General features: G+C 31.1%; 1 protein-coding gene across 1 annotated transcript in view; it reads right to left on the reverse strand.

Annotated features, from left to right (window-relative positions):
- Positions 1-12,228, reverse strand: part of LOC140438043 (uncharacterized) — a 320,775-nt gene that overhangs the window by 104,928 nt on the left and 203,619 nt on the right. The window contains exon 7 of the mRNA XM_072527757.1: positions 3,516-3,664. Within this exon, the coding sequence (XP_072383858.1) occupies positions 3,516-3,664 (149 nt within the window). The remainder of the gene's footprint in view (positions 1-3,515; positions 3,665-12,228) is intronic.

The following is a 12,228-nucleotide window of genomic DNA, read 5'->3' on the forward strand; positions in this document are numbered from 1 at the left end:
CTAGAATAATTTAACGACAATATAAAAATGTAAGATACCAGACCAATGAGTAATATTATATTTAACTTTATCATACAAGAAAGAAAAAATAAAGTGATCCGGTAAACTACAGAAGATTGTTGGTTAACAGGACTCTTAGTAAACTCTTTTATGAGATAATAAAAAACAGACTTAAAATGGCAACGACACTGAAAATAAATAAAGACCAAAATGATATCAGATTCGGGAGGTCCTGTGTTGATAATTTCTTTATTGTTTAAAAAATTTTATAAAAGCGAGATACGATGAAAAGAAACGCTCGTCATCATTGTAGACTAAGAAAAGGCGTATGATAACGTAGGTAAGGTCAAAATTGTGGGAAGCTTAATACAAAGTTAAAATTGAACAAGAGATAATTAATATTTTGTAGGAAATATACAGAAACAAGCCCTATATTCGTATGAATAAAATGCTATCAAAATTTATATTTCCAACTATAGGACAAGGATAAAATCTATCTTCTGTATTCTTAGTATTTATTTAGACAAAGTTTAATATCAGTATGACATAAACAATTAATGAATGTCCTGAAATCAAAGAAGACTGACTACAACGACCTTAGGATTATATCAAATTTATACTACAAACAGCGAGCAAAAATACGTGTTAACGAACAGCTGTCAGAATAAATTGAAATAAGATGTGTAGTGAGACAGGAATGCGTATTGTCGCCAATTCTTTTTAACGCCTACTCCGAAGAGATCCTGAAAAACGCTCTTGAGGGTGAAACAGCTGGAATAAAGGTAAATGGAGTTCCCATTAACAACATTAGATATGCGGACGACACTGTGATCTTAGCCGAAAATATTGAAGATCTTCAGAGACTGGTGACCAGAATAGCGGAATATGGAAAAGAGTTTGGTCTAGCAATGAATGTCAAGAAGACGAAATTTATGAGAATATCGAAAACTCAAAGAAATAACGAGAATCTTCTAATAAACGGAACGAACGTCGAACAAGTGGACAAATATGCATATCTGGGAACAATGATTAATTCCACAAATGATTACACTCAGGAGATCAAAATCAGAATAGAGAAGGCTAGAGCAATTTTCAACAAAATGAGAAGAGTGCTATGAACAATTAGAACTAGGAGTTAGGTTGGCGAGGTGCTATGTTTTTTCGACTTTATTTATGGAATGGAATCTTGGACCTTGAATGCGACATCAATGAAAAAACTGAAATCATTCGAGCTGTGGGTGTACAGAAGAATTCTGAAAATATCGTGGACAGAACACATCACAAACAAAGAGGTTCTGAGAAGGATGAATAAAGAAATAGAAGTTTTAAATATAATTAAAACAAGAAAATTGGAATATCTCGGACATATTACACGTGGAGAGAAATACACCTTGCTCCAACTGATTATGCAGGAAAAGATCCAAGGAAACAGAAGCATAAGGAGGCGTAGAATGTCATGGCTGCGCAACCTAAGGGAGTGGTACGAATGTACATCAAATGAACTTTTCAGAGCAGCCGTCTCAAAAGTCCGAATAGCTATGATGATTGCCGACCTCCCCCGCGGAGATGGCACTTGAAGAAGAAGAATATCAATGGAGACGCAGCCGTGCCGGTATGGGAATACCAGTTAGCGGCACCTACTTCAGCTATCGTTGCGCAGGACTTCTATATTCTGGAATTTATACTAAGAAGACTATATGGAACATATAAAGAATAAAGACTCTTTGAAAGCAAGACTTTAAATGTTAAAGCAAAGATAAAGATGTAGTCGAGATGGACTATCTTTAAAGGATTGCACAAATATTGAGGCGTGACATAATTGCTAATAAGGCCATCAGAGATAGATTAAATGCCATAGACAAGTAGTAAACTGATAGCATAGAAAGTAGGAGAAGAAGTAGTTTGGATATCTTCTATGGATGGAAGAAAGTAGATGATCTGGTAAAATATTTAGAATCCGTGGAAAAGACGTAAAAGATAATCTCAAGACTGCCCTGTAGTGGAAATGTTTAGAGTGCAGGAAAGTGGGAAAGCGACTTTAGTTGTTTAAATCCCCTAACATATATACAATTTTCTATATCCGTATATAAAATATTAAATCTGTTCTAGTGTCGTTAAATATTCTAACGTTTTTCTCTAAAAAATAACGCCAAGTACAAAAGAAGTAAAACCTTTTAATATCTATATAAGAAAATTCAAACATCAGCCCGCTTCTGTGCCCCGGGCGCGTCCTTCTCCCTCGTCTTTTCAGCTCGGACTTACTATTCTTGGAACGTCTTTGACAGTAATGCAATTTTATTTACCGTGCGGCACTATACACGTCTCGCAGGTCGTCTGGTGTCGACTTCAGATGTGTCACCTTTTACAAAATTCAAATTAAAAGTAGACCCGGAAACTTCCCGAGAGGAGAAACTCGACAGAAGAGGTTTCCCGAGATATGTCTGCCACTATTTGATATTCCACTACAAGATTATAGTAGTCTGGATGTTATTACTTGTAAGTTATACAAATCGGCGAAAAGCTTAATGTGATCATTGCTTTCAGTTTTTGTACAATTCACAATTCTTTATGTACCAAGTATTAAAAGTTCCAGTTTTGCAAAAGTTTCACTTAAAAAAATAAATTCTTTACATTAAAAAATAGAACAGTAATAAAAATATCACATATTATTTTCAAAACTTCATAGTAAGTTGTCATATTTCACGTAAAATGGCACGTTCCATGTCAGGCCTCATGTCAAATATCCACAAATATTCATAGCAATTACAGCTGTCTATACTTCTTCTGTAGATATTTCGCAATCAACATAATAAGACGTTTTTATATAAAGCGTAATATTTAATGTAGAGATGTGACATTTGAAATAAAAGATGATATATAACGTGATCTTTTACACGTTACTTTGACGTATGACGTAAAATTTTTACTTAATACGTAACGACTTGATATAGATCGTAGTAATGAACAGTCACGTGACTTTATAAGAATATATGACTCTATAACATTCCAGACCAACAACACTTCCTATGTTATGATCTATTCAAGCGTGGTATTGATAGGTGCCAAAAAGCTTAGCAAAATTGAAAGGACTATGTCGATGAACAAATGCAATGAAATAAGAAAAGTCAACAGTATATTATACTACATTATTATATTATTATAATATAATGAAAAGTGACAATAGCTACACAATGAAAAAGTAGAGAAGGCAGTTATGTATGTCCGTAAAACAAAGTCCTTAAATTGTAGACAAAAAGTGAACTTCAGACGTTTTGCAAAGTCATTCAGATATTTTAAGATTTAATATTTTGACACTGAATAATTAATTTTTTGCAATAAGAGACAATACTGTTTTCGAATTACTTAAAAACAAACATGAAATAAGACAAGACTCATTATTACAGTAAAATCTATGTGTAAAACAAAACAGCAGTGACCGATACTCTGGATAAAAATGTTATACTTTGGTGTTAATTGATTCTATAAATATATATTTAAAAAAAAAGATAACTTACCCTCTGTGGGACTCCCCTAGCAGCAGCAGCAGCTCGTCCGTGCCTCGGAGAACTGCCCCCATGCTTTTCTTTTCTATGTGACGTCTTGAGACCGCGAAGAAACCTCGAAAACGTCGTACGCTTTTTGCTTGTGTTTGTGTAGTTTTGCTCTGAAACAAAAAATTATGATAACATTAATAATTATCCAAATTACGTATATTATAAAAACAGAAAAAATTGTAGATTTTGTAAATAGCATTATGATCCAACTACTTGAATATCTACTATTAAGTGTATAGGCATCCTTATAGGGCTCATTTTCAACCCCATCTTATCTCGCCATTACCATACAATTTATGTTTAGTTTTTTTTTTAAATTGCATTTATTCGAGTCTCGTCATAGACTTTTCATATTAATACGGCTATCCTTTCAATTTTATCCCATATCGGAAACCTATCATACTCAACTTAAATGGTTAAACTTTGGATAATAATATATGATAAATTTAAAGGTTTGTTAAGATTTTGTTAATATCCAGAAATGATGTCATTTATGATTTAAGCTGTTAGAGCGTAAACTGTTCACATGGGTAGCAAGTACCTCTTAACGTACGTTACTACAAAACCAGCAAGAAACCAAATAGATTTTGATAAATAAATGTTTTAGAAACTTAGGAGAGTGAAAACTTATTATGAATCTGACATAAAAACAGAAGATAACCTGCTAGTCGTTAAAATATAAACTAATTTAAAAACTTTCAAGAAAAAACACTATGAAAAATTAAACAAATCAATATCTGAAACCAGATTAAATATGGACCACACTAGACAAACATCACTTCCTTTTTTTTTTATCTGTCATAGCTCTTTCTTCTATCTAACCTTTTTTTGTACTTCATTATTCCACTACCAAGTTTCTTTATCTCTAGAAGGCCCTTGACCAGATGTTTTTCCTAACACTTCCTTTCCCACTCGCACCACAACTATATTGTTGGCTTCATACCAGTCGTTCAACGTATATTTTCCTCGGCTTTTCCAGCACTCTACTCTTACAGACTCTTGCCAAATCCTTATCATTTAACTTCCACCACTTTACTTGCTGATATCGTACTTGCTTTCCTTTCCGCCTTAACTTTATCTCAATATCCACTATCACTTGTCGGTGTTAACTAGCTACACACTTACCCTTGATCACTTTACAGTTGGTAACCTCTTTAAGCTGACTTTTTCTACACAGCACAATATCTATCTAACTTTCCCCCAGACAGACTCCAAAACGTAATATTCAATGGTTCAATTTAGATTTTATGTTGTGAAAATGAGTATTATTTCTTCGTTAATTTTTTAACATTGAAACTTAATAATTCTGTATTATCTCATGGCGATCAATACCATTCAAACATAAATTTTTCAAAAGCCTACACTAATAAGGATTCTTCAACCTTGGGATCCATTGGTCCATATAGAAAGTTAGTTAAATCTAAATATGCGATTTTCCACACTTCAATAGAAAAGTTTTATTTACCAACGTTATAAAGTTTTCATATACTCTACAGTTACACTAATAATTAATGCTTCGTGAATATTTGATTAAATTAATTTTATTCCATATCGCCAATTGTACCCCGATTTCTATGACATTTTAATATTAAACAGCAAATTTTTAGTCACTGCCCAAAGTTTGTTAAATGACCAGAATAATAACGTAACAAATGATGTCAGAGTCGTCGTTTTAATTAATTTAAAAGGGACCTCTACTCTCCAACAGATTAATGCTAAACAACAAATATGAAGGGTTAAAAGAACAGTGAGGATGAATGGTAAATTCAGTGTGAAAACAACAACAGCGACTGTTGGGTTACGCAAATGTAAAGTAAAAGATTTATTCAGAATAAGAAAATAATAGAAAAATCATTCAAAATTGTTTTCTACCTCTTGTAAAACAATTATTTTAAAGTTTTGTTATTATCTTTCGCTAAAAACACAGCTTTTTAATTTATCATTTGATATTTCGAATTCTAGATACAGACATTTTAAAAATAGAATAGTTATCATATTTGAATAACATTGGTACTAAAATTTCAATTTAATAACTGTATAATTAATACCAGATCACTTAAAAGAGTTAGATTTTCAGAATGTAATGATATTTAGTCAAATTAATTTACCAAATTTGAGTGAAAGATGTGTTTTACGAATAGAATCATACGTTATGAAGAAAATTTGAAGAATTTATATAAACATTATTCTACCTTATAAAATTATCAATAATATTGCACCGAAATCAATCGTGAATATAAAAAAAACACTATTTCTAAATTAAAATAAACAGCATATCTGTAAAACCACTACATTACAATGTTAATTGGTCATTATGCTAACTATATATCTTTGCGTTTGCTTTTTTTCCTCCATACCACAATTTTTATGTTTCCTTTAGCTCTTTTGTACTTTAACTATTATATCTACCAACTACTAATAGTTTTTGACATCTAATTTTAATAGTAAATTATTTTACCACAAAAGCCCAGAGTAAAATGTTTTTTTCGTATCCCAGCTTCTTTTCTCAAATACATACCTAAGGAAGCTGTAGAAATATTACTAAGAATAAATAATTGTATACGGACTAAACATTAATTTCCCAAATTATGGAAAATAGCTATAACTATACCCATCTTAAAAACTAATATGTCACCAAACAAAGCAGATTCTTATCGTCCTGTGCCTCCAACTTGTGTAATGTGTAAGCTGTTAGAAAAAAATTATAAATAAACGTTTATTGTAATGTGACTTAGAGGACGTACGACGAATCATGGTTTGATAGTTCCACCATTCGTTATTCTTAGGTGATCATCACGCGACTGCGGCTTGGTTGTAGTTGCCTTACGCATATAAGCGAAAAAAATAATTTTTTCTGCAACATTTTACCTTAAAAATTTATCATTTTGGTATACTTTTTTCTCTTACCGTTTTTATATACGAATATACCGTTTATTATAGCTTTAAACACATCAAGGTTTAATTAAAAGAAATATTTATCCTGTATAATTGATGAGTCAATTAAAACTTACATGAACTTAAAATATTTGTAGAAGTCCAAGGAAGGTTTAAGATGTGAGCAATATGATGAAATTTTAAGGAAAATATTAGAATCAACAATTTTATTTTTCCATACAAACAGCTAAAATTACTTAAGATTGACTTTTTTACGTTGTACGTAGAGGACTGGGGTTCAATTCTCCATTAAAGAATTTTTTTATGTAATTCATTACTTTTTTGTCTTTTATTATTTTAAATCTTATAAATGATTAAACAATCAATCAAATTAAAATGATATAAGTAACTAGTGTATATCTTCCACATCCAATTCATATTTAACATAGCCTGTAATTTTTCCGGCCTTTCGTTTTTCATTGTTATTTATATGCGATACCTAAAACAAGTCTAAAACTAAATTTTCAACATTAATTTAAACTTTTTCATTTCCTGTAGCGTGGCACTGGCGCCATGTTGAATTGTTTGTGTTTTCTACCGAATAACACTTTTTTAGTCATCCACATTCATAATGGCGACATTCGTTTCTATATAAATGAAATTTCATCGCGTTCATTATAGAGGAAAATAATTAATTCATTTTCTATTTTCCATTATCATTATAATTAATACACACCAGGTAACAGCTGCTCAAAGCAATATTCGCATTTAATTACTTTATTATTTTTTGTGGGATTATTAAACGGATTTTTTAAACAAACACAGTATTTTTAAATACGGTTATAAATGTATCTTTCCCGATACTTAGTGTATTCTATATTTATTTTTAAGCAGTTCTTTTGACATTTTTTTTGACAGTTATTTGATCCTGGTGACCAGGATAAAGTAATCTTCTGCTTTTTAACTGGTTTAATGATTTATTGGTTTCATCAATGGTAACATTTATATTTTGCAAAATGCTAAAAAAATGTTAAAAAAGAAACAAAACCACGAAGAAGCTACATTCTTATGAACTAGTTTTAAAAATATTGCAAAAAAATAAAAAAATACAAAACAAAGATAAAATAAATTACAAATTAAAGGAGCAAAATCAAGAGATAACTTTCGAAGAACGGTAAGAGAATATACAAACAGCAACACAAATGTTTATATTACAGAAAACAGCAACAGAATAATGATTTAATGAAGAGTGCATAATTTTGGTAGGAAGAATAACCAGAATCAGGGACTAAAATTTAAAACAAAGGAAAGATAAACACTCTTTTAAATTAGCACGAACCGCCACTGCTTGTAAGACAACCTTTCACAGGATATACCAACCAGCATGGACGAAAAAAAGGTAAACGTTCTAATCTTAGATTTTACATAATGTATCTTAAAGAATTACTAATCATTGACGAATAAAAACGAAAAAATCGAGAATCTAGAAGAAGTTTGTATAATAAGGATATATAAAAAACCAAACAAAAAAACAAATATTTTCACAATTATAATATAAAAAATATCAAACGTTTTGTTAAAAAAAAGTAAATAAATAAAAGCTTAAAAAATTATTTATTAGTGTGGGTGAATATTTTTAGTAAACTTCCTACAATGTAAATTTCGATGTGCGCATACAAATATTTTTGGAATAAGATTTAAAAAATATTTTACAGAGATGTTTTTATAGCATACATAAATATTTTCTTTGGAGTTTTAATTAAGAAATTAAATAATTAATATTGTTTGTTAAACAATTAATTTACGTATTTTCGACTGTTTGTATACACGCTTTTTTTTACGAAATACCAAGTATTCGAAATTTTTTGTTTCAACAAAACTTTTGTTGCTGGGATTATCTCCAATTAGAGAAAATAAATGGATCAAATATCAAATAATATTACGGTATTAGAAGTAACGATAATAATATGACAAATAAAGCGAGCAACAAAAACGAAACATAGGGAGACTACCCTAACTCATCAGATTCTGTAAGTTGTTTTACCCTTAAGGGAAGTTCGATTTTATAAATCCATCGAAAATTCCTCTTCTCGCGTATAATTAGGCATTGGGCGAAGTAATTAATAAATATTAAAATTCCGTAAAGGAAAATTTACAATATGGGCGCTATAATTAAGATAGAGGCTAAGTTTTGCGCCAGCAACTTTTAATTTGGAAACTTCTTAATTACAGTAATCAATTTTGATTTTTCTACTCGAAAAAGGTGCGCGCCTTATTGTCAGCAACCCATCGATTCATTAAGCGAGTTTTTAATTGAATTTAAAAATCGGCGGCGTTAGGTAGGCGGTTTAATCCCTTTGGGGTTTAGATAACAAAAGAGAGATTAGATCACTAAGCTTTGGTAAAGTGTGTTTTTAAAAGTAATCGTCAAAAACATAAAAAAAAATCAATAGCGGTAATTTTAAATTGGTTGATGGATTTGATCGTGACTTGGTGGAAATTCATTCAATAATTAAGACAATAATATGCTGTATAGATGTTAAAAAGAAACGAAAATATGTGAATAGTATTCAATGTACCGTTATAAGATTAATAAATTAATTAAATATGATTTAGACGTTTCACGACTTGTCATTTTTAACAAAAGACATATGCTGCACCAATATAACCGCCAGAAAATTTAACATGTAAATTTCCTCAAAAAAGACAAAATGCATAGTTACAACAGCAATTTACTAAGATGTAAATTGGAGCTGGAAGGCCAGATAATAGAACAAGTGATGAAGTTTAAATATCTAACCATCACATTATCTAGCTACGGAAAGCTCGACACAAAAGTGGAAGATCAAGTAAGTAGAGAAAACAGAGACGCAGGTTGCCTGAATGAAACAATACGGAAAAATAAGGATATTGGAAAAGAAATGAAAGGCAGAATTTACAAAACAGTCATCAGACCAATAATGACATGACCAAACAGCAGATATGAAAACACTTTAAAAAATCAAAAACATTATGGGACAGAGCTAGAAGTACAGATCTACGATGTAGATGCAAGGTGGAGAACATCAAGGACGGGTAAGAAATAGAAGAGTATAATAGAACGATCATATAAGTCGAATGATAATAAATAGTAAAGACTGCAAGATATGGTTTCCCATTAGCAAGACGATCAGTAGGAAAATCACGAACACGATGGAACGACAACTTACTGGAGGCACATCGAAAAACAGATAGAGTCATGTCCACATAAAAAAATAAGAAGAAGAAAAATAAGTAGGTTGTTTCGTCAAAATTTTGATGAATCTGAGTGTTCGGGTGTTTTAAAACATTAGGTGATTTTTATTTTCTTTGCAACATAAACGATAACAGTTTGCAATTGATAGGGTCTCCAATTTTTCTGCGAGTTTTTACTCTGGAAGTCAAAATGAAAAATTATTTCATATTTTGCGTTTTATTTAGAAAACTGTATGTAAAAAATCAATTTTAAATCAATATATCATCCAATTTTTAAATTATGAATGAATCTAATGAAGTTATTAATAATTTTTTTCATATTTCAACCAAAATATCATTTCGGTTCGCAAAATATCTTGCAAATGTTCATCGAGCACACCCAAGGGCTTTTCGTGCTTCCTGTATGTTTTCTCACCGTAAATCTTGAGGAAACGAGCTTCTCGCGCAATAAGTTGCAATAGAACGACCACTTCCCGTTAATAAACATCCCGGAGATTAATTGAGAAACGTGTACGTAGGTCATAAATGCTTTGGATATATAAACACGCCGAATTAATATACAGTCATGATGGCGAATCGCTGTTACGTGTTTCGACTTACTAGATTGAGTGTTTTATACGGCTCATTATCAGATACTGCTTTGTCTTTACGGTTTCTGCGCTATTATTTATCTATTGTTTCATAAAACAATTGATTAACTTAAGTGCTCACAAATCCTACAATTATTACTTTGTATGCTGGAAAATTGGTTATAAAAATAAATTTTTAATGATATATCTCCCTTTATCATATTCACCCAATGATAAACCAATCACAAACTTTAGATTGCTTTAACACAGAAGAAAGAATATTGATGTTTTTGGTCTAAGATTCAACAGTAAGTTAGCATGGGTGGACAGAATATAAAAATACTTAGTTATATCCTATTAGTCAAAACTAATTCTTTTTAGAATACACAATTTAGAAAACACAGATAACATGTATCAAGAACTTGAGAAGTATGCAAAATCGAGAGTTCAAGACACCAGTTCAAGCCATTTAAGATCATAATGAAGAAGTAAAAATCGATGTAGACAGCATTGGAGAAACCTAGAAAAATTACTGCTCAGAATTATACAAAGACATTTCAAAAGATGCATCAGTCCCAAAAATGGGCAAAGATGTAATCGTGGATATATATAACGTGATATGGATCTCAGGTGAATGACCTCCTAAGTGGTGCGAATCAACCTTATCCCTATTCATGAAAAACGGTCACTAACTGTGTGTAGCAATTGCAAAACCATTGCCCTTATTAATTATATAAGCAAAACCCCGCAACATAAATCAATAAACGGTTAACCTTAAAATTTTTTTATTGAATTTTATGCATCACTGAATTTGTTTAGAAGTATGTTACCTTTCACATAGTCATGAGCTATTCAAAATATTTATTATCATTTTTGAAATTATTGAGTCGAAAGAATTTTGTCACGTAAAGGGGCAACACGAGACGGTCGGACCCTATTTGTATTTATTCCTAAAGTCTAAATCTTTGTTAACTAAGTTAATCTGGCAGTCAGGTAATGTGTTTTGTGGATTACCTAAACGACTTGTATGATTCCGGAAATCCAATAATAAAGTCTAAACGTGTAACAAACAATGTAAATATCTCTTTGATGTGAACATCAAAGACATGCTTACAATACTTGTAATGTCTATTTTAAATGAATTTTAAAAACTGATAATGATTGTTACAATGCAATAATATTGTTAGGTAGGTACCTATACATATTTTAAAATAAATAATGCTATCAGTCGTTTGATATCGATGTAAGTGTCAACAACTAAGCTCCTAGAATTATATTGAATTATAGTGAAAGTAGATAATGCGAATAAAATGTCCCTAAAACCATTATCAGCTGCAGAACTGCAAGATATTGCTAATAATTTAAAGGATTCCGATAATGATGAATTTCCTGAAGTAGGTGGCATTAAAAATGACTCTGAAATTGAAGATCATCTTTCAGAGTTATTTTCAATGCCAGAGAACTGAAAATATTGCGACTCTACATAGCTACATGCCTTTATTGGAGTACTACTAACTGCAGGGCAACTGAGTGCCAACATCCATAATGTAGATATACTTTGGAGTAAGTTTTATGGACCTACTATATTTAAAGCTACCATGGGATTAAAACGATTCAAAAATTTGCTAAGATTTGTTCGATTTGACGATAAGGACACGAGGTCTGAACGAAGAAGAAACAATAAATTAGCAGCAATAGACGATGTGTGAAATCAAGTCAACCAAAACTTTCAGAAATACTATTTCCCAGGAAAAAACATAACGGTAAATGAGTAACTTGTTCCGTATCGAGGTATATGTCCTTTCAAGCGGTATATGTCTTCAAAGCCAGATAAGTATGGTATAAAAATATGGTGGGCCTGTGACTGGAAAATATATTACCCTTTAGGTGGAATACCATATACAGGAAAAAACGGAAATACAATAGCCAAAGGTCTTGCATCTCAATAATTCCAACAGAAATGTGCCTTGCGATAACTATTTCACTGATCTTGCTCT

This window comes from Diabrotica undecimpunctata, chromosome 4 (assembly GCF_040954645.1).
Source record: "Diabrotica undecimpunctata isolate CICGRU chromosome 4, icDiaUnde3, whole genome shotgun sequence".
In the NCBI taxonomy this organism is placed as follows: Eukaryota; Metazoa; Arthropoda; class Insecta; order Coleoptera; family Chrysomelidae; genus Diabrotica; species Diabrotica undecimpunctata.